Genomic DNA, 22,199 nt, shown 5'->3' with positions numbered 1-22,199 from the left:
TATATAATTTTTAAAGGTATTAAATTTTTTGTTTTTATACACTTTTAAAAGGTTACATTCTATTTATATTTATTACAAATATTGGCTGTATTCTCCATGTTGTACAATACATCCTTAAGACTATCTTACACCCAACAGTTAGTACCTCCCACTCCTCCATCCTTATATTGCCCCTCCCCCTTTCCCTGTCCCCACTGGTAGCCACTAGTTCGTTCTCTATATCTGTGAGTCAGTTTCTTTTTTGTTATCTTCACTAGTTTGCTGTATTTTTTAGATTCCGTAGATAAGTGATATCCTACAGTATTTGTCTTCCTCTGTGTGACTTATTTCACTTAGCATAAAGGCCTCAAAGTCCATACATGTTGCTGCAAATGGCAAAATTTCATTCTTTTTTATGGCTGAGTAATATTCAATTTTGTGTGTGTCTGTGTGTGTGTGCGTGTATATACACACAAACATACTATATATACACCACAACTTCATTCATATGTTGATGGACACTTAGGTTGTTTCCATGTCTTGGCAATTGTAAATAATGCTGCTGTGAACATTGAGGTGCATGTGTCTTTTTTTTTTTAAATATCTTTATTGGAGTATAATTGCTTTACAGTGTTGTGTTAGTTTCTGCTGTATAACAAAGTGAATCAGCTATATGCATACATATATCCCCATATCCCCTCCCTCTTGCGCCTCCCTGCCACCCTCCTTATCCCAACCCTCTAAGTGGTCGCAAAGCACTGAGCTGATCTCCCTGTGCCATGCAGCTGCTTCCCAATAGCTAGCTATTTTTTTGGTAGTGTATATATGTCAATGCTACTCTCTTACTTCGTCCCAGCTTACCCTTCCCCCTCCCCGTGTCCTCAAGTCCATTCTCTATGTCTGTGTCTTTATTCCTGTCCTGCCCCTAGGTTCATCAGAACCACTTTTTTTTTTTTTTTACATTCCATATATATGTGTTAGCATATGGTATTGGTTTTTCACTATCTGACTTACTTCACTCTGTATGACAGACTCTACGTCCATCCACCTCACTACAAATAACTCAATTTTGTTTCTTTTTATGGCTGAGTAATATTCCATTGTATATACGTGCCACATCTTCTTTATCCATTCATCTGTCAATGGACACTTAGGTTGTTTCCATGTTCTGGCTATTTAACTAGTCCTGCAATGAACATTGTTGTACATGACTCTTTTTGAATTATGGTTTTCTCAGGGTATATGCCCAGTAGTGGGAGTGCTGGGTCATATGGTAGTTCTATTTTTAGTTTTTTAAGGAACCTCCATACTGTTCTTCATAGTGGCTGTATCAATTTACATTTCCACCAACAGTGCAAGAGGGTTCCCTTTTCTCCACACCCTCTCCAGCGTTTATTGTTTGTAGATTTTTTGATGATGGCCACTCTGACCAGTGTGAGGTGATACCTCACTGTAGATTTGATTTGCATTTCTCTAATGATTAGTGATGTTTAGCATCTTTTCATGTGTTTGTTGGCAATCTGTATATCCTCTTTGGAGAAATGTCTATTTAGGTCTTCTGTCCATTTTTGGATTGGGTTGTTTGTTTTTTTGATATTGAACTGCATGAGCTGCTTATATATTTTGAAGATTAATCATTTGTCAGTTGCTTTGTTTGCAAATATTTTCTCCCATTCTGAGGGTTGTTTTTTCGTCTTCTTTATGGTTTCCTTTGCTGTGCAAAACTTTGAAGTTTCATTAGGTCCCATTTGTTTATTTTTGTTTTTATTTCCATTTCTCTAGGAGCTGGGTCAAAAAGGATCTTGCTGTGATTTATGTCATAGAGTGTTCTGCCTAAGTTTTCCTCTAAGATTTTTATAGTGCCTGACCTTAATTTAGGTCTCTAATCCATTTTGAGTTTATTGTTGTGTGTGGTGTTAGGAAGTGTTCTAATTTCATTCTTTTACATGTACCTGTCCAGTTCTCCCAGCACCACTTATTGAGGGGGCTGTCTTTTCTCCATTGTATATCCTTGCCACCTTTGTCATAGATTAGTTGACCATAGGTGTGTTGGTTTATTCCTGGGTTTTCTATCCTGTTCCATTGATCTATATTTCTGTTTTTGTGCCAGTACCATACTGTCTTGATTACTGTAGCTTTATAGTATAGTCTGAAGTCCAGGAGACTGATTCCTCCAGCTCTGTTTCTCTTTCTCAAGATTGTTTTGGCTATTCGGGGTCTTTTGTGTTTCCAGACAAATTGTGCAATTTTTTGTTCTAGTTCTGTGAAAAATGCCATTGGTAGTTTGATAGGGATTGCACTGAATCTGTAGATTGCTTTGGGTAGTATAGTCATTTTCACAATGTTGATTCTTCCAGTCCAAGAACATGGCATATCTCTCCATCTGTTTGTATCATCTTTAATTTCTTTCATCAGTGTCTTGTAGTTTTCTGCATACAGGCCTTTTGTCTCCTTAGGTGGGTTTATTCCTAGGTATTTTATTCTTTTTGTTGCAGTGGTAAATGGGAGGAGCGTTTACTTAATTTCTCTTTCAGATTTTTCATCATTAGTGTATAGGAATGCAAGAGATTTCTGTGCATTAATTTTGTATCCTGCTACTCTACCAGATTCATTGATTAGCTCTAGTACTTTTCTGGTAGCATCCTTAGGATTCTCTATGTATAGTATCATGTCATCTGCAAACAATGACAGTTTTCCTTCTTTTCCCATTTGGATTCCTTTTATTTCTTTTTCTTCTCTGATTGCCGTGGCTAAAACTTCCAAAACTATGTTGAATAATAGTAGTGAGAGTGGGCAACCTTGTCTTGTTCCTGATCTTAGAGGAAATGGTTTCAGTTTCTCACCACTGAGAACGATGTTGGCTGTGGGTTTGTCATATATAGCCTTTATTATGTTGAGGTAGGTTCCCTCTATGCCTACTTTCTAGAGAGTTTTTATCATAAATGGGTGTTGAATTTTGTCAAAAGTTTTTTCTGCATCTATTGAGATTATCATATGGCTTTTATCCTTCAATTTGTTAATATGGTGTATCACATTGATTGATTTGAGTATATTGAAGAATCCTTGCATTCCTGGGATAAACCCCACTTGATCATGGTGTATGATCTTTTTAATGTGCTGTTGGATTCTGTTTGCTAGTATTTTGTTGAGGATTTTGCATCTATGTTCATCAGAGATATTGGCCTGTAGTTTTCTTTTTTTGTGACATCTTTGTCTTGTTTTGGTATCAGGGTGATGGTGGCCTCATAGAATGAGTTTGGGAGAGTTCCTCCCTCTGCTATATTTTGGAAGAGTTTGAGAAGGATAGGTGTTAGCTCTTCTCTAAATGTTTGATAGAATTCGCCTGTAAAGCCATCTGGTCCTGGGCTTTTGTTTGTTGGAAGATTTTTAATCACAGTTTCAATTTTACTGCTTGTGATTGGTCTGTTTATATTTTCTGTTTCTTCCTGGTTCAGCCTCAGAAGGCTGTGCTTTTCTAAGAATTTGTCCATTTCTTCCAGGTTGTCCATTTTATTGGCATATAGTGGCTTGTAGTAATCTCTCATGATCCTTTGTATTTCTGCAGTGTCAGTTGTTACTTCTCCTTTTTTATTTCTAATTCTGTTGATTTGAGTCTTCTCCCTTTTTGTCTCTATGAGTCTGGCTAATGGTTTATCAATTTTGTTTATCTTCTCAAAGAAGTAGCTTTTAGTTTTATTGATCTTTGTTATCATTCCCTTCATTTCTTTTTCATTTATTTCTGATCTGATCTTTATGATTTCTTTCCTTCTGCTAACTTTGGGTTTTTTTGGTTCTTCTTTCTCTAATTGCTTTAGGTGTAAGTTTAGGTTGTTTATTTGAGATTTTTCTTTTTACTTGAGGTAGGATTGTATTGCATTAAACGTCCCTCTGAGAACTGCTTTTGCTGCATCCCATAGATTTTGGGCCATCGTGTTTTCATTGTCATATGTTTCTAGGTATTTTTTGATTTCCTCTTTGATTTCTTCAGTGATCTCTTGGTTATTTAGTAGCGTATTGTTTAGCTCCATGTATTTGTATTTTTCACAGACTTTTTCCTGTAATTGATATCTAGTCTTATAGCGTTGTAGTCGGAAAAGATACTTGATACCATTTCAGTTTTCTTAAATTTACCAAGGCTTGTTTTGTGACCCAAGATTTGGTCTATCCTGGAGAATGTTCCATGTGCACTTGAGAAGAAAGTGTATTCTGTTGTTTTTGGATGAAATGTCCTATAATTATTGATTAAGTCCATGTTGTTTAATGTATCATTTAAAGCTTGTGTTTCCTCATTTATTTTCATTTGGGATGATCTGTCTTTTGGTGAAAGTGGGGTGTTAAAATCCCCTGCTATATCTATGTTACTGTCGATTTCCTCTTTTATGGCTGTTAACATTTGTCTTATGTATTGAGGTCCTCCTATGTGGGGTACATAAATATTTACAATTGTTATACCTTTTTCTTGGGTTGATCCCTTGATCATTATGTAGTGTCCTTCTTTGTCTCTTGTAAAGTCTATTTTCTCTGATATGAGAATTTCTACTCCAGCTTTCTTTTGATTTCCATTTGCATGGAATATGGTTAGAGCATTTAATCCATTTATTTAAGGTAATTATCGATATGTATGTTCCTTTTACCATTTTCTTAATTGTTTTGTGTTTGTTTTTGTAGGTCTTTTCCTTCTCTTGTGTTTCCTGCCTAGAAAACTTCCTTTAGCTTTTGTTGTAAGGCTGGTTTGGTGGTGCTGAATTATCTTAGCTTTTGCTTGTCTGTAAAGATTTTAATTTCTCTGTCGAATCTAAATGAGATCCTTGCTGGTAGAATTACCTTGATTGTAGGTTTTTCCCTTTCATCACTTTAAATGTGTCCTGCCACTCCCTTCTGGCTTGCAGAGTTTCTGCTGAAAGATCAGCTGTTAACCTTATGGAGATTCCCTTGTATGTTAATTGTTGCTTTTCCCATGCTGCTTTTAATATTTTTTCTTTGTACTTAATTTTTGATAGTTTGATTAATATGTGTCTCAGCGTGTTTCTCTTTGGGTTTATTCTGTGTGGTATTCTCCGTGCTTCCTGGATTTGATTGACTATTTACTTTCCCATGTTAGGGAAGTTTTTGACTATAATTTCTTCAAATATTTTCTCAGACCCTTTCTTTTTCTCTTCTTCTTCTGGGACCCCTATAATTCGATTGTTGGTGCGTTTAATGTTGTCCTAGAAATCGCTGAGACTGTCCTCAATTCTTTTCATTCTTTTTTCTTTATTCTGCTCCTTGGCAGTTATTTCCACCATTTTATCTTCCAGTGCACTTATCCGTTCTTCTGCCTCAGTTATTCTCTTACTGACTCCTTCTAGAGTATTTTTAATTTCAGTAATTGTATTGTTCATCACTGTTTGTTCTTTATTTCTTCTAGATTCTTGTTAAATATTTCTTATATTTTCTCCATTCTGTTTCCAAGATTTTGGATTATCTTTACCCTCATTACTGTGAATTCTTTTTCAGGTAGGTTGGCTATTTCATCTTCATTTATTTGGTCTTGTAGGTTTTTGCCTTGCTTCTTTGTCTGTAACAAATTTTTTTGTCATTTCATTTTTTATTTTTTTGATGGTGGTCTGTATTCCTGTCTTACTGGTTGTTTGGCCTGAGATGTCCAGCAATGGAGTTTGCAGACGGTCGGATAGAGCTGGGTCTTTGTGCTGAGATGAAGACCTCTGGGAGGCCTCACTCCTATTGATATCCCCTGGGGTCTGAGGTTCTCTGTTAGTCCAGCAGTTTGGACTCGGAGCTCCCACCTCAGGAGCTTGGGCCTTACCTCCAGCCTGGGAACCAAGATCCTGCAGCCGGTCACTGGGGGTTCCTCCCATCCCCTTAGGTGTCTGTGGTCCCCCACCGGTGCCTGGTAGGTGCCCTAGTTGTGAGGAGACGTGAATTCTGTGTCCTCCTAGTGCGCTCTCTTGACTCCACCTCATTCTCTTATTCTTAACTCTCTTTAAAACTTGAGCAAGGTTAAGAGAATCTTAGATTAGGATAACCATGTGTTAGACTAGCTCTGCCTTAAGTAATAATTCAAGAATATCACAAGGCCTTCCCAGTTCAGAAATATAAATGAAGAGAACTCCCTACCTTTTGCTGAATAAGAGCAGAGATTCTGCTTCATCACATTTACGTGGAAAAATGTCCAGTAACCTCTTGTTTTGTGCCTGCTACCACAGAACAAGAATAAACCATGGCACAGGCATGTAATAAACTCATTATGTTCATCTCCCTAACCTGAACTTTCTAGGAACAATTTTTGAGATAATAATCACCTTAAATGTATACTGCAGTAATATAAATGAACAGAAAATACTGTTTGTAAAAGGTCGTACTATTCTTTGCCTAAGATAGGCAGAAATAAATGAATTTTTTTAAATGGTTAATTTTTTTTCTATCCTGTTAGATTTTTATTTATATCTTCTTTGTGTAGTTAATATATTTCTTTCCTCTGACTAACCTAATGATTTCTAATGTTCTGTACTTTTTGGGAAGAGCCCAATTATCTGTGGAGTTAATAAGCTCAGATTATTTCATTAAAATTCATAGGGATCTTTCAGTACCCAGGATATCCTGTTCTTCAGTCACTTCTGAGTCACTTATATTATTATTTTATCCATTTTTAAGATGCAAGTCAAGTCCAGTTTTATTAGTATTTTCCTATCTGTATCACTTCTTAATGATGCCTTTTTATTCCTTGATTTTGTATGCTTATCTTGTAAGTTATTTTATTCCTACATCCCATTTCCTTGTTAAAATTATAATTTTTATTATGTGGTGGAAAACTATTGGCTTTTCAGTATTCATTGTGGGACTGAGTGCATTTTTAAGGATTTCTCATCCTCATGGATAAATGAATTAGTACCTCTTGGAGCTCTAGCTTTGGGAGAGACCTCAAATTGAAAAACGTATTGACATTAATAATTCACTGACTTTAAAAGAATCCTAAAGTGCTCAAATTTAGCTTTTTCTGGCTCTTCCAACTTTTTCCACTCTTTTCCTTTCCCAAACAAAAATGAAAGACCATTTATCACTAAGTTTGACTACGTATCCATTTTGACTTAATATCTTATGAATGTATTTAATAGTAATTACTGTTTTGGATATAGAGAACCCATTATAACACCTGTTAATAAAATATTTTAGAATCTATATAAATACAAAAATTTATTAAGTTTAACTATTAACATAATATACACAAAGTAGAGTGGAAAGTTACTAAGTGAATATTTTGTATTATGTATTTGTGTATCACATATAGGTCATTTTGCACCTTATATACACATCTAGACACACACATATATTTTCTTTGTTCTTTATTTCATAATAAACAATTTGACATCAGGAAAAATAACTTTTCCCCATTCCACAATATTATATAATTCTACCAGAGCATTATGCACCCATAATTACTCCACAAATATTTTAATACAGTAGTCCCTCTTTATCAGCAGTTTCACTTTCTGTGGTTTCAGTTACCTGTGGTCAACTGCGGTCTGAAAGTATTAAATGGATAATTCCAGAAATAAACAATTCATAAGTTTTGAATTGCACACCATTCTGAGCAGCATGATGAAATCTCCCACTGTCCTGCTCTGTCCTGCCATGGACGTGAACCATCCCTTTGTTCACTGTATTCCACCCTTTAGTCACTTAGTATCATCTCAGTTATCTGGTCAACTGTCATGGTATTACAGTGCTTTTGTTCAACTAACTCTTATTTGAATTAATGATGGCCCCAAAACACAAAAGTAGTACTTCTGGCAATCTGGATTATGCCAAAGAGAAGCTGTAAAGTGTTTCCTTTAAGTGAAAAGGTGAAAGTTCTTGACTTAATAAGGAAAGAAAAAAAATGTATGCAAATATGCTAAGATCTACAGTAAGAATGAATCTTTTATCTGCGAAATTGTGAAGAAGGAAAAAAATTAGTTCTAGTTTACTGTTGCATCTCAAACTACAAAAGTCATGGCCACAATGCATGATAAGTGCTTAGCTAAGATGGAAAGGCGTTAAATTTGTACAGGAAGATATGTTGAGAGAGAGACCATATTCACATAACTTTATTACAGTATATTGTTATAATTCTTCTATATAGTTATTATTCTTACTGTGCCTAACTGATAAACTTTATCTTCGGTGTGTATGTGTAGCACAAAACTTAGTAAATATATGTAGGGTTTGATACTCTCTGCTCGTTTCAGGCAACCACTGGGGGTCTTGGAACATATCCCCCATGGATAAGGGGGGACTACTGTACATACTATTATTATATAAAATTTGTTCTAAAGTACTATTTTTAAAAATGGAAATTAAAAATGCTAGAACTTCTATTTCCAGTTATGGTGGATTGAGTAATTCGGGACACCCTCTAACTGAGAACAACTAGAAAATCTAAACAAAATGATTTTTAAAAATCTACTTGAATTCACTGAAGATGTAAAAAGGAAGGGACAAATTAAGTGACCAAGTAAGAATAAAGACCTTGATATTTGAACCTGGTATTTAACACCACTTTCATATGCCAACATGGAACAAGTAGTTGGGAATCTGAGTATAGCACTTTGGAAATCTTATAGCACTTTGGAAGTTGGAGTCCAGGCTTAGTATAAATATGGATTGGTATACTCCACAGAATTTTATCTGTAATGCCTAAAAGTCTGCATCCAAGAGGTCTGTGTGAACTGCAAATTATTGTTCCTCACAGGGCCTCAAACCCAGCCCCAAATACTCTCAATCCCTGAAGTTAGTTTGATGTAATCCTCAAGTATTATTTACTCTATGTGCCTGCAGAAACAAACATAAATCTTACTGAAGGGCGATAACATCTTAGGCCCCAAATTATTTTACTTTTTGTTATATACATTGTCAAGCACTTAGACACAAAGGAGATGAGGCCACAGGAAAGAAAATAAAGTACAACAGTTAAAACTGAAACCAAAGAAAAAGCCCTCCAGGTAAAGCAGTTATATCCTTCATCCCCTCATGCACTCACTTCCTTTCTTGCGCAGTTTAAACTCCATGGTCTAATCTTGTAATGACTGCCATACACTGTCCTTTAACTGCCTTGGTGTCTTCTGGTATATCATAGTCACTAAAGCACAAACTGTTTAAATGTGGCTCTCAACCCTCTCAGAGCCAGAATCTGCATAGCGGAATGTGGCTGGAGAAGAAAACAAAACAGTGTTATCTGTTCTCACTTTAAATAGATGTTCACAACCCTAGATGGAATCTCGTACTCCCTAGGAATCACATTATGCTTCCCCACTCCGTTCCCTCTGCCCCCTCCCCCTCTTCTCAATGAATAACATTTTTCTCCTGTCTTCTCCAACATCTGTCTTACTTCCCTTTCCCTAGCTTGAGCTGATGCTTTTACAGCCTATTTCACTGAGAAAATAGGAACACCCGGAAAAGGACTTTCATGAGCTCCAGTATCCCTTCTACCCACTTTAAACTCTTTTCTCCTTTACTCTGAATAACATGCTCCTTCTAATGGTCAACTCTTTCTCTTGTAAGTAGAATCCATCTCTGTTTGCCTGTTCAACAACCTTGCTCCAGCGATTTTCCCTGTCTACCAGAGATCTTTTCTTCAGCATAAAAACATGTTTTTATTTCTCATGACTTAAAATCTTCTCTTGATCCCACTTCCTCCTCAGCCATCACATCATTTTTTCCCCTTTACAAAGTATAAACCTCAAAAGAATTAATTGTATTTTACTGTCTTCAACTTTTCTGATTTCTTTTTATCAATGGGGGCCTTGCTGTCACTATTCAAAATAAACTGTTCTCATCGAAGTTAGCAGTGATCTAGATTCAGTGGTCTATTCTCATTGTTCACCTGACCCATCAACAGCACTTGACAGAGATAATATTACCTGCTTCCTTAAAACACTTACTTGCCTTGGATTCCATGACACTAGGAACCACTCTTCTGATTTTTCTCCTATGTTTATGCTTTATTCTTGCCACTCTGATTATTTTCTGGTGTATATCTCCAGCCTGGACTTCTGATCTGAACTCCAGACTTGTATATCCAGCTCTCTACTTGACATGATCTCTTGAATACCTAATAGGAATCTCAACTCTAGTACTTCTGAAACTATAGTATTTCCTCTTCCTCTACTTCCCCCCAAACCTACTTATTCACAGTCTTCTCCACTTCATAAAATGGTACCTCCATTGTTTCAGGTCAAAGACTTTGAGATCATATTGATTCATTTCTCTTTCTCACACTCCATATCTGATGTCAGTTAATCCTATCATGTCTACCTTCAAAATATATCCAGAACGCCTCACTCATCCTTATTTTCATTGCAATCACTCTGACCCAGACCATTGTCAGGTCTGGATTTTTGTACTATCTTCCTGCTTCTTTTCTTGCCCACCCCACCCACTCTGTCTTCTCTGAATACAGCAGCCACAGTGATCAGGTTAAGTCAGATTTTGTCACTTCTCTCCTTAAAACATCTCAATTTTTCTGCAATCTGACTCAAAATTAAAGCCAAAAAATTAAAGTAACCTCTCTGATTTTATGTCCATGAGGACAGATTTTTTTTTCTGGTTTCTTCCGCTCCGCTCCGACCCCCCCCCCCCCCCCCCGCCGCCCCGCCGCTTTTTTTCACTGCTGTGTTCTTAGGCTGTATATCTGTGCCAAACATATAGCATGTACTCAATAAATATTTTTCAGATGAATGAAGAATGAATGAATGAATACATGATAGTTATTATGCTATTACAATTGCCTATTTGCTTATAAATTTCCCATGCTAGATTTTAAGCTACCTAATGGTGGGTACTATACATATAAAGTTTAATGTAGTTTGTGTTGACAACTGTGAAGGGTCTGAAACTTTACCCTAGTTATAAGCTAACAAGTTATCTGCCATAGTTTTATGGATGTCAGGAGGGGTGAGAGTCCTGGGTCAGAGACAAAGGACTTTATTACTAATAGTATAACAAACAGCATAATAAACATCATGTTTGCCTTGTTTCCTCTTGCTTTCTGAGTCCCAGGGCAACACAGAGGGGCCCAGGTGGATATACATATAAAGTGGGTTGGCATTACAGTTAAGAAAGCCTGAGCTTATGGAATCCAAATCTTTTATAGTGGGATTCAAACAAATTTGTCTGACCTTTGCTTTAGAGGGAAACATTATCTTTATTATATTATATTGGGTAAGAACTTGCCCTCTGGTAGACAGAATCACTATCTCTATTCTTCATGATTATTTGCTGTTTAAACATCCTTGAAAAGATGTTTGGAACAAATAGACAGTTAATGACTCAGCTTATAACACATGCAGAAATATGAGAGACCTATGGGGAATTGTCTTCCAGCAGTGTCTTTATTGGTCAGATCACAGGAGACCCTGAAAGTCATATGTAGAATAATGTAATTAATCATTCTTATTTCAAATGCAGTAATTTTGAATGCCAAATGTTATTTAGTTATTTATGCTTTAGTATTCTTTAAAATATTTCATTATTGCTATTTATTTTTATAGGCTTTTTAAATTTCATGGTACTTTTGCAAATATTCCCTTACTATTATATGTTTTAAATAACTGATGAATATTAACTATTGATGAAGTCTAGAGTTCAGTTACTTCAACCTTATCGTAATTCCAAACATATGACCATTTGAATGAATGGAAAAGCCTGAAGCTCAAAGCAATATAATTAGTAGAGAACATGTTTTAAAATTGGATATATAGTATTAATGCATTTGACGTTTGTAGTAACCTCTGCTTAATCAAACAAAGTACAACCTCAGTGAACTGAAGCCAACATACTGGAATACTCAATTAACTTTTGTCCTTCATGGAACTTTTAGGAAGGTCAAAAGGCTAGAGAAAAAAAAAAAAGCTTCAAATAAACAGGGAGAGCCAATCTAGTGGACTTATTATATAGTTTAGAGTCTGCTTCCAGAGCATATCCTGTGGTTATGCATGTTTAGATTTTATATGATCTTGCATTAAAAACACATAGTACGTGCCTGGCATATAAGAATTGTCCAAAAATTGTTAGATATAATTATTATTACTTTTTAAACTACTAGAAACAGTATAATTTTTTTAAGAGCACAGGCTTTGACATCAAAGGTCTGGGAAGGAATTGTGTCAACAATAATGAGCCCTGAGAAATTATATGTTACTCGTCTGTCAGCCTTGTGTTTCCCAGCTCTAAACTGGGGACAATATTCATATGTATATTTCAGGAGGAATAAGTAAGATAACATACGTATTGAATGCATGTCTTCCACACTGCATTTGTGCCTTTGCTGGTTCTCTGTAATCCACAGTGGTAGGCTCCAGTTTTCTAACTTTTTACAATTACCACCTGCATGTTTAGCCATTTTTTTCCCCCTAAACTTGGGCATCTTTTGCCTGTGTGGCTAAGACCAAAGGGAGTTTGAAGTTTAACCACATGATGTGTCAGGGCATATTTCTGCCTATAAATTTTGTGTTTTCTTTAGAGCACTTATATTAATTAGTAGTTAACTATTAAGACTTTTTAAGAGTAGTTTCAGGTTCACAGAAAAATTGAGAAAAATGCACCAAGTTTTCTCATATACCCCACACCCCCAGGCATCCATAACCTCCTCCATTATCAACGTCTCCCACCAGACTGGGACATTTGTTTACAATTGACGAACCTACACTGATACATCATAATCCCTCAAAGTCAATTGTTTACATTAGGGTTCACCCTTGGTGTTGTACTTTCTATAGGTTTGGACAAATGTATAATGACAACTATCATTGTGGCATCGTATAGAGTCTTTTCACATAAAATATCCTTTGTGCTCCACCTCTTCCTCCTTCCCCTCACCCTCAGCTGCTGGCAACCACTGACTTTTTATAGCTTTGTGTTTTCCATAATTTCAAATAGTTGGAATCATACAGTATGTAGCCTTTTAGATTGGCCACTTAGTAATATGCATTTAAGGTTGCTCCATGTCTTTTCATGGCTTGATAGCTCACTTCTTTTTAACACTGAATAATATTTCAGTGTCTGGATGTACCACAGTTTATTCATCCATTCACCAACAGAAGGACATCTTTGTTGCTTCCAAGTTTTGTCAATTGTGAATAAGGCGGCTATAAACATCTGTGTACAGAGTTTTCAACTCCTTTGGGTGAATACCAATAAGTACTCTTCTATACATTTTTAAGTCTTTATGTGAGGCCCAAATTGTCAGCCAGATTTCACCTTTGTATACTTCATGTTTATTCCTTACACATGAACCTCGGTAGGAATCATCCCAAGCCATCAAAGAAGTTCTAAAACGGTGAATCTGAAATGAGACAGCATCTGATTCTGTTGTTTCCCCCGCCACAAGTTTTCTTGGCTCCTACAGAAATTCATCTTCTTTTCCCTCAGTGAAAAGCTCTAAAAATGGCAGGGATAGTGTAGGGTGATGGACCTATTTGTTAGTCTACCAAATACCCCCTAGCATCCTTTCCCCAGGGACAGAGACTATAATTATACTGACATAACTAGTAGAAGCCACAGGGTAATATTACTCAAAAAATTCAAAGCTGCTAGAGTTACTAGCCTTTCTATCGATAGCCATAGAATAGACAAGCATAATTTTTGGAAATTCTGTGTCAGTAGACAACCTGTTTTGAATGTAACAGCCCCTAGCACAAAGCTCGGTGCACAATAAACCTCGAATAAATGATAACTGCAGTTGTTATTGCAAAATGTCGATTCTGATGATGATGATGATAATTGAGGAAGTCCATAATGTTGCTCTAGAAAACAGCGAAAAATCCTTCAACCTCAATTATTAAAACTTACCCAGGATATTGTATTTCTAAGTAAAAGATTACATATTTTTCAAAAAACTGTTCTAATGAGGTGTATATTTGATTCCTGGCTAACAAGAAGGTTAATTTCATCTGATTATTACATCTCTGATTAATCAAGGTGAGGTTTTAATGTGTAGAGAAATCTAAATATATAGGAACAAAGTATACTAGAAAGTCACATTTGAATTTTAACAGCATAATCATCCCTTTAAAAATCACTATCTTTGAAGAGCCTTATCTAAGAGAACTACAGAATTGCTGCAATAGTTTCTTAAATTTTACTACTATTTGAATATTCATTTATTTCCACAGCAATATCTCCTGAGATAGCAGATGATAAGTTTCCCTTTCCAGGGATCTATGTGGGATAGATATATAGTAGCAATAACTTGTTTTCTTTCTCTATTTGCATAACAAAAACTGCGGGATCCTATTTTTTTGGATTATCTGATATAGGAATCAAAAGTATTTGCTTTCCCTGGGATTGAAATAGCATCTACATACTGGAATCTATATATATTTATGGGTTATTTATATTTATAGAGATGGCTGTTGAAAATACGAAGAGTTAAATATTCTTAGCATTTATCCCTAACTTGTCTTATCATTATTGTTTTTCACTTTTGAGTAGCATTTAATTTTGCTTCACCACAGATTTCTAAACTTGAGAAATCTTTATTCTAGGTATAGCAGTAGTCTCTCCATTTTGCTGATTTCTATTTGTCTCTATTGAAATATAGTTATCTCTTGCTTATTAAAGTTGATGCAACATTCTTAAAGTATTTATTTTAAAGTGTATTCATGCATTCTCATTGACTTTTGGTAAAATTTGAAAGTATTCTGCTGGCCATATTTTGGACCAGGAGACCTGATAGAAAACAAATATTTTTTGAGATCACATATTTCGTAGAAACTTAAAAAAAATCAATAGTGATTATGATGTTACTACTCAACTCACATTCCTCCCCACGTGGAAGGAAGCATTTTCAAAATTAAGCATGATTTATCATTAGGTAAAAATGCCTTTACAATTTAACTTTTTTTAATCTCACTGAGTGATTTACTTTATACTTTTATCTTCTAAATTTATTGTTTACTTCCTAAGTTATTTTTTTAAGGGAAAATCTATATAGTTTATTACTATATCCTTGGATAAAAATATCCAATGGCCAAGGATCCCAGTGTAGTAATCATCAATGGGGGCAAATCTTATTTTGCACTGGAGTCTGTAGTAACACCTGAATATCCACAGTAAGCAAATTCAGATTATGCCTTTTTGGTTCATCCCTTTTCCAATCTAATGACAATTAAAAGTTATTGTCAACAGTTGAAGAAAGAATATTAGACTAGGAGTTAGAATATTTGGATTTCAATCAGCCTCTACAACTTTCTAACTATATGACGTTGGTTAAGTTAAAAACTTCCCTAAACCTTCCTTTCTTCCTCTGTAAAGCAGCAATAATAATACCTTCTCCCAAGAGCTATTGTAAAAGCTAGATTTATATAAAGCCTTCAGTATAGGGTCTATTACATTAGGTATTCACCACATATTAGCTATAATTTGATACTGCTATTATTATAACATCCCATTCTTTCCCTTTCTCTCTCTTTTCTTCTTTTCCTCCTCCAGAATGTATTTGTGTAACTTAACTATTTCTCTTCATATTTACTTGAAAAGTAGGTCAAATTATTCTGCCTTCTGCCAATTAGGTGATGTATTCAATGCTTTGGGAAATAGTAAGCTCTACAAAAATTAGAGGTGAACATTCATATTAAATATAATGGATCTGAATTTTTCAAACATTAAATTTTTTAGAAGTAGCTTTTCATGGTTTAGTGTAAAATACTTTGTAGGAACAATGCAGTCTTCCAGATGATGTAATAGCAGCAGAGAAACTAACATGAGTGTCAAAATAAATTAGGCAGACCTTGGCAATTCTATAAGCAATGTGGCTGAATGATGCTGTTTCTTAGAATATTTGGAAAATATTCTTAAATTGATAATTTTGCCTTATCAATTTCCATTATGAAAAGCACAATTCTGAGTTTTTGGGAGGATCAGATAGGATCCTTTTTTTCATCAACTGTGGCTTTAATGTACTTAGGGAAGAGTAACAAGGTGATTTCCAAGGGAAGAAGGGTTGTCTACCCTTCTTAAAGTGTGTGATCACCTTGGAGAGCCAACCTAAAAGCTACGTTTTTGTTCTTCAGTTTCCGAATGTGACTTTGAAGCAAATAGCTGTGGCTGGTTTGAAGCAGCTAGTGAGGATGATTTTGACTGGACCTGGAGCTCTAGAAGCAACCTCTCTGCTGATTTTGAGCAACAGGCTCCACCTTGGGATCACACTCGCAACACATCTCAAGGTAAGAAGCATGCACAGTGAGTGTCTCTGTACCTACAGACTTTCCCCAGCTTACGGTGGTTTGACCTAATGATATGTCAACTTTATGATGGTGTGAAAGGAGATACGTGTTCAGTAGAGACTGTACTTCACATTTTGAATTTTGACCTTTCCCCGGGCTAGCAGTATACTTGTGATACTCTCCCCTGATGCTGGGCAGAGGCAGAGCCACTGCTCCCAGTCAGCCATGCAGTCACCATGGTGGACAATTGATACACTGACAACCGTTCTGTTTTTCACTTTCAGTACAGCATTCAAAAAATTACATGAGATATTCAGCACTTTAGTATAAAATAGGCCCTGAGATGATTTTGCCCAACTGTGGGCTAATGTAAATTTTCTGAGCATGGTTAAGGTAGGCTCGGCTAAGCTGTGATGTTCGGTAGGTCAGGGGTATTAAATGCATTTTGGACTTTGATATTTTCAATTTACAATGGGTTTATCAGACGTAACTTCATCTTAAGTCAAGGAAGATCTGTAGTTCACTTTACCTTTGCTCGGGTCTGAGAAGAGAAGGAGAAGCAGTAAAGTTCTGTGTTAACTACAACAAATAGTAGGATAGTTGAATATTGTCGATTATATTTATGTTGTCAACATAGAACCACTCCTTTATGGGTTTTGGAGATAGAATATAGATACATTTTTGGCTGAATTAACTGGAATTACCAGTTGTTTTTGGCATAATTTTGACCTAGCTCTAGATAATAGTTTAATATTTATAAGAGTAAATTTGACTAACAGTCACTTTTGTTGATTTTTAATTGTTGTATAATCTTCAGTGTAGGGTTTACAGACAGATGTCTCATTTTAGAATTTAGTAGATTAAACTTATGGTTTCTTTTCTGTATCCCAATAGGGCACTTTATGTTCATTCTGAAGAAAAGCAACAGCTTATCACAAATTGCTAAACTCCAGAGCCCAACTTTCAGCCAGACAGGACCTGGATGCACACTTTCCTTCTGGTAAATAGTAAAAACAATGGTCAACTACTCTAGCAGCCCGGCGGTTCCAGGCATACTCCGGCATTTACTAGATATTGTAATTTGTCCTGTAATCTGGCTTTGCTTTAAAAATAGCTATTGCATTAGATCCACACAATTAGCATTTTACTTAGGAGCACATTATCAGTATTTGTTGTGTTCTTTCTTAAGATGAAAGGGACTCTCCCTCCAACAATGGATTATAATTTAATTAACACTGCTTCCTGTGTTCTGGACTAAACTCCTTGAGAAAGGTTCATGGGGTCCTGAGAGCCAGAATATGCACCTCGGCAGATAAGCTCTTGCAAATAGGTGGCCACAATTACTGCAATAATAAATAAAGGCATCTATTTTTATAACTCATTTTTAATTGACTGTTAACTGAGTGGAAGAGTCTAAAAGTTAAATATTTAGTCTATTCCATAAATCATTTCCATTTCTTTTGCTTGTTCTCTTTCAGGTTTTATAACTATGGCCTATCAGTGGGAGCAGCTGAGTTACAGCTACACATGGAAAATTCCAGTGACTCCACAGTACTCTGGAGAGTATTATATAACCAGGGCAACCAGTGGTCACAGGCAACTGTTCAGCTTGGACGCCTTACTCAGCCCTTCCATCTGTCACTACATAAAGTCAGCCTTGGCATTTATGATGGGGTCTCGGCTATTGATGATGTCAGATTTGAAAATTGTATTCTCCCACCCCCTTCGAAGAGCTGCAAAGGGCCAGATCATTTCTGGTGTCTACACACTAAGACTTGCATAAAAAAGCTTCAGTTATGTGATCTGGTGGATGATTGTGGTGATTATACTGATGAGGTCAACTGTGGTAAGTACTTTTCTTTCTGGTCCCTCTTACTCATTTTGATGTGGTGATCTTGATTGGCTCACTGTTCTCTAGTCAGTCAAGACAAAGGCCCTAAGCATTGTTCCAAAGTCAATGAATGTTATGTGTGATTAATTAGTCAAGCCGTCAGTATTTATTATGTACATTTATGAATTGGATATTAGAGATATAGTGATGAGCACAGTTATACAGAGTCCCTGACCTCAGGGAGCTTACAGTCCAATTGAGCAGATAAATATTCACATATTTAAAAAATAAATGTAAAATGACAGTTTTGACAGGAGTTTCAAATGGGGGTGCTATGGCTTTCTATAATTATGGCATTGGACTTTCTAGAGGTGGTGACTTAGCTGAGATCTGAGAAATAATAAGTAAATGCATGTCTGCAAAGCCCTGATAGATGAGTGCATGGCAGCTGCAAGATACCCAGCACGGCTGGAGTAAGGCAACAGGGGGGACAGGATGCAACATAAGGATGGGGGTGGAGGCCAGGTTAGCAGATCTTTGTGGACCGTCTTAAGGAAGTTTTCCGTCATCTGAAGGTTTTTAAGAAGGAAGGTAATATAATAAAATTGGCAGATTTAAAAATGTCACTGTGGATACAATGTAATGAATGGATTAGGGGAGAGTAGATTCAGGAGATTTACTAGGAGGCCGTTGGCAGTAGTTCCCCGGAGAGGGGTTGGCAGCCTGTATCGCAGTGACAAGTGGTGGAGATGGATGGACTAAAGTTGGAGGAGGGATATTTAGTAGAGACGTTTAAAAATCTTCTGGCTATAGGGAGCAGAGAGTGAGGTGTCAAAGATAAGCCCCGAGCTTCCGGTTTAAATTACCAAAAAGTTTATCGTACCTGATGATTATGTATGTCTTGCAATTTAATAAACCTGGCTCCTGGTAGTGCCTAGTGCATTTGCTCCTGAAAATGAGTCAGAGGCTAAGAGATGTTTTTCCTTTTTAATTACCAACATCAGTCAGAGAAAGTTTGCATCTTTCTTTACCCAGAAATAGCAACAATTCTTTAAATTCAAGTTATGTGCCTATTAAATTGGGAGGCTTACCATAAACCAAAGTAAAGCCATCAAATGCTTGGTACATCATAGGAAACATTACATTGAGAAATTTCCATATAAACCATTGTAGAGAGTTTTGCACATATGTGGTATTTAATAGTCAGGCACATTAAAGTCAGAATTACCATGCAGCTCGTTACACAGCTAATACCTTTAGTGCATATAAATAAAATTGATGATTTCGACAATGGCTGTTATAAGAAGTGTTGCTTGTCCTAAAGTAATTTATTTTTGCAAATTTAGAAAGCCTTTTCATCTTTTTCATGCACTTCAAATCCCACTTCTTAAAAAACGTTGATCTGTTACTGAAAATAAGCAAATTATCCTTCAAACTTCTCAGCATTAACTGAGTAGAAGGGGATTATCAAAATACTTCTTGTGACTAAGTATCAGTGAAAGGAAATAGTAGTGACTGTCAGTTTCTCTCGCAGCCTTCCATCTAGACATAGTAATTTTTTTTAAATGGAGACTTCCTTTTTACTTTTTTCTTTTTTTTTTTTCTTGGCTGCGCCACGCGGCATACAAGATCTCAGTTCCCCGACCAGGGATCGAACCACACCCCCTGCAGTGGAAGTGCATAGTCTTAACCACTGGACCGCCAGGGAAGTCCCTAGACATAGTAATTTATTAACATAGAATGCGTTAGACATCCAGAAATTGATGCTCTATTTTCTAAAGTATGTTTAGAACGTGGTCTTTCATTTAAGGGTGGAGCCACGTGCCTTCCCTTTTGAAATAAAAATTGAGCATGCAGTCAGTATGAAGACAGGCAATGTAAAAATCTGTTGGCTTTAGTGCCAGTTTTATGTCAAAAACCTCAGTAGCTTGACATCCCCCTTCCTCTGCACAACCCAAGACTGACACCTGCAGGGGACCTGTGGGGTCCAGTTCACGTCCCAGCTGCGTTGATTAGTCACAAGTGAGGAAACATCAAAAGAAAGCTCATCTCCCATTTGCCATTTACTCACTTGATTCCCTTCATTAGGTCTAAGCTCCTGTTCTCTGGTTTTCAGAGACAGATGATTTGTTCTTGCCTGGCTGCATTTATTCACATATCCTTTTATTTATTGTTTCAGAATATTTGTTCACTTTGGCACCAAGTGCCGTTATAAGATGAATGGTTAAAGGCCAGCTGACGTTTGTCTTTCAAAAATATTAACTTATGTAAATGAAGCTAAAATGTGGAACTCCTCCTTAATTTAAAATCCTGTCCCTTCTGCCCAAATACTGTCAAATGTATTTGTATACATTTGTATACAAATACAGTATTTGTATATTCTATCCCATTTATTCTAAACAAGTACTTGGTGTTGACAAAATCATCACATCTTGAAAAATGCATACATTCCTATATCCTACCAATGTAGGTAGAGTATTCAGTTGATAAGGGACTGGTCAATTCTTTAAAAGTGCTTTGAATTCTTCTACTGACTGAAGGGAGTTAGAGGTTTAAAAGCACCAGCTCAAAGGAGCCACAATCCAGTGAGAAGAAAAGATTACCACTGAGGAGACACAGCTAAGAACTGGCAAAACAGGCATAATAATAAGCATAAATAGAGATAGAGAGAGGGGTGAGAGGTTTAGGGCACGTTGGTAAATTGGTGCATGCCAAGGGGAAAGGTAGTTGGGGACGAACAGGAAGTTATTTTAATCTGGGAAGAGTGAAGCTTGAAAGATAGAGAAGTTTAGATTTAAGCTGAGATTAAATGAGTCAATATTAAATGATTCTCCAAGGAGAAAAAAATAAACTACCATTTAAAAGATGGTCATTCTTTTACAAGTGTGGAGGGATGCGTGAAACTGGGGCAGGATGGAACCAGAGAGAAGAATTTGATTTCACAGTGAGGTCTGGAGAACACCTGCATCAGAATCATCTTGGGTGCTTGTTAAAAATATGGATTCTTGGGCTTCACTCCATACCCAACATAGTAGTATTTGTGCAGGACTTTACCGTGGAGTAAGCAATTTTACCATGCACCCCAGGGGATTCTGAAAGATAGAGATTTGTTAAATTATGACTCTTGTTAGCCCTGCATGTTAGAGTCACTAAGTGAGCTAGTAAAGTATCCTGATGTTTGGCTACACCATTTGAACTAATTAAATCAACACGTCTGGAGGTGAATTCTGAGCTTTATTGTTATTTTTTTTTAATGTTCACTGGTGATTGGAACATTCAGCTAAAGTTGAAATCCGCTGAGCCAGAAGTTTGTTGCAGCAAGCCAGCCATGGGGTAGTGATCATTTGCATAGAGTTATGGTAATAACAGTGGGCAAGGGATGGGTAGAAAAGGCATTTGGGAAATAATGGCCAAAGTAATTCCACCTTCTGGCTATAAAATATTATTATTTGATGTATTATCTAAGATTTAGTTACTCTTTTAAACATTTTGCTTTAATGTTGCATTAAAAAAATTAAAGTGGTTTACCTTGGCAGGAGCAAAGTATCTACTATTGATAGTATTCCCATTCATAGCTATTTTCGTCCTTGATTATCTTTTGATTTTATTTCATGCCAATTTCAGTACCTGAACTTCAATGTGACTTTGAAAATGGAATTTGTAACTGGGAACAAGATACAGAAGATGACTTTGATTGGACCTGGAACCAGGGTCCAACGTCAACACTTAATACAGGGCCGATGAAGGATAATACTTTGGGCACAGCTAAAGGACACTATCTCTATATAGAATCTTCTGAACCACAAGTTTTCCAACACCGAGCTGCTTTACTCAGCCCGATCCTTAATGCCACTGACGTGGAGGGCTGCACCTTCCGCTTTTATTACCACATGTTCGGAAAGCACATTTACAAGCTGGCCATCTACCAGCGAATCTGGAACAACACAAGAGGACAGCTGCTATGGCAGATATTTGGGAATCAAGGCAACATTTGGATAAGGAAACACCTCAACATTTTCAGCAGGAGGCCTTTTCAGGTATGGATAATGAGCTTCACAAGGTGTATTGGAAATGCGTCAGGATGTGTAAGGAATATGAAAGATCACTATATTCTTGAATTAAAAGTAAGTGAAATTTGATCAGTTACTTTGACACACATTTGTCATTTAATTAAGGGTGTACCAAAG

At 36.4% G+C, this 22,199-nt stretch overlaps 1 protein-coding gene across 1 annotated transcript in view; it reads left to right on the top strand.

Moving 5' to 3' along the window:
- The window catches only part of MALRD1 (MAM and LDL receptor class A domain containing 1), a 600,449-nt gene that overhangs the window by 136,991 nt on the left and 441,259 nt on the right, over positions 1-22,199 (top strand). Inside the window, exons 15-18 of the mRNA XM_059909182.1 lie at positions 16,029-16,181; positions 17,076-17,181; positions 17,660-18,027; positions 21,637-22,049. Coding sequence (XP_059765165.1) covers positions 16,029-16,181; positions 17,076-17,181; positions 17,660-18,027; positions 21,637-22,049 — 1,040 coding nt within the window. The remainder of the gene's footprint in view (positions 1-16,028; positions 16,182-17,075; positions 17,182-17,659; positions 18,028-21,636; positions 22,050-22,199) is intronic.

The sequence above is a fragment of the Balaenoptera ricei genome, chromosome 2 (genome assembly GCF_028023285.1).
Source record: "Balaenoptera ricei isolate mBalRic1 chromosome 2, mBalRic1.hap2, whole genome shotgun sequence".
Lineage (NCBI taxonomy): Eukaryota > Metazoa > Chordata > Mammalia > Artiodactyla > Balaenopteridae > Balaenoptera > Balaenoptera ricei.
Note: the sequence above shows the minus strand (reverse complement) of the source record. Positions and strands in the feature narration are given on the sequence as shown.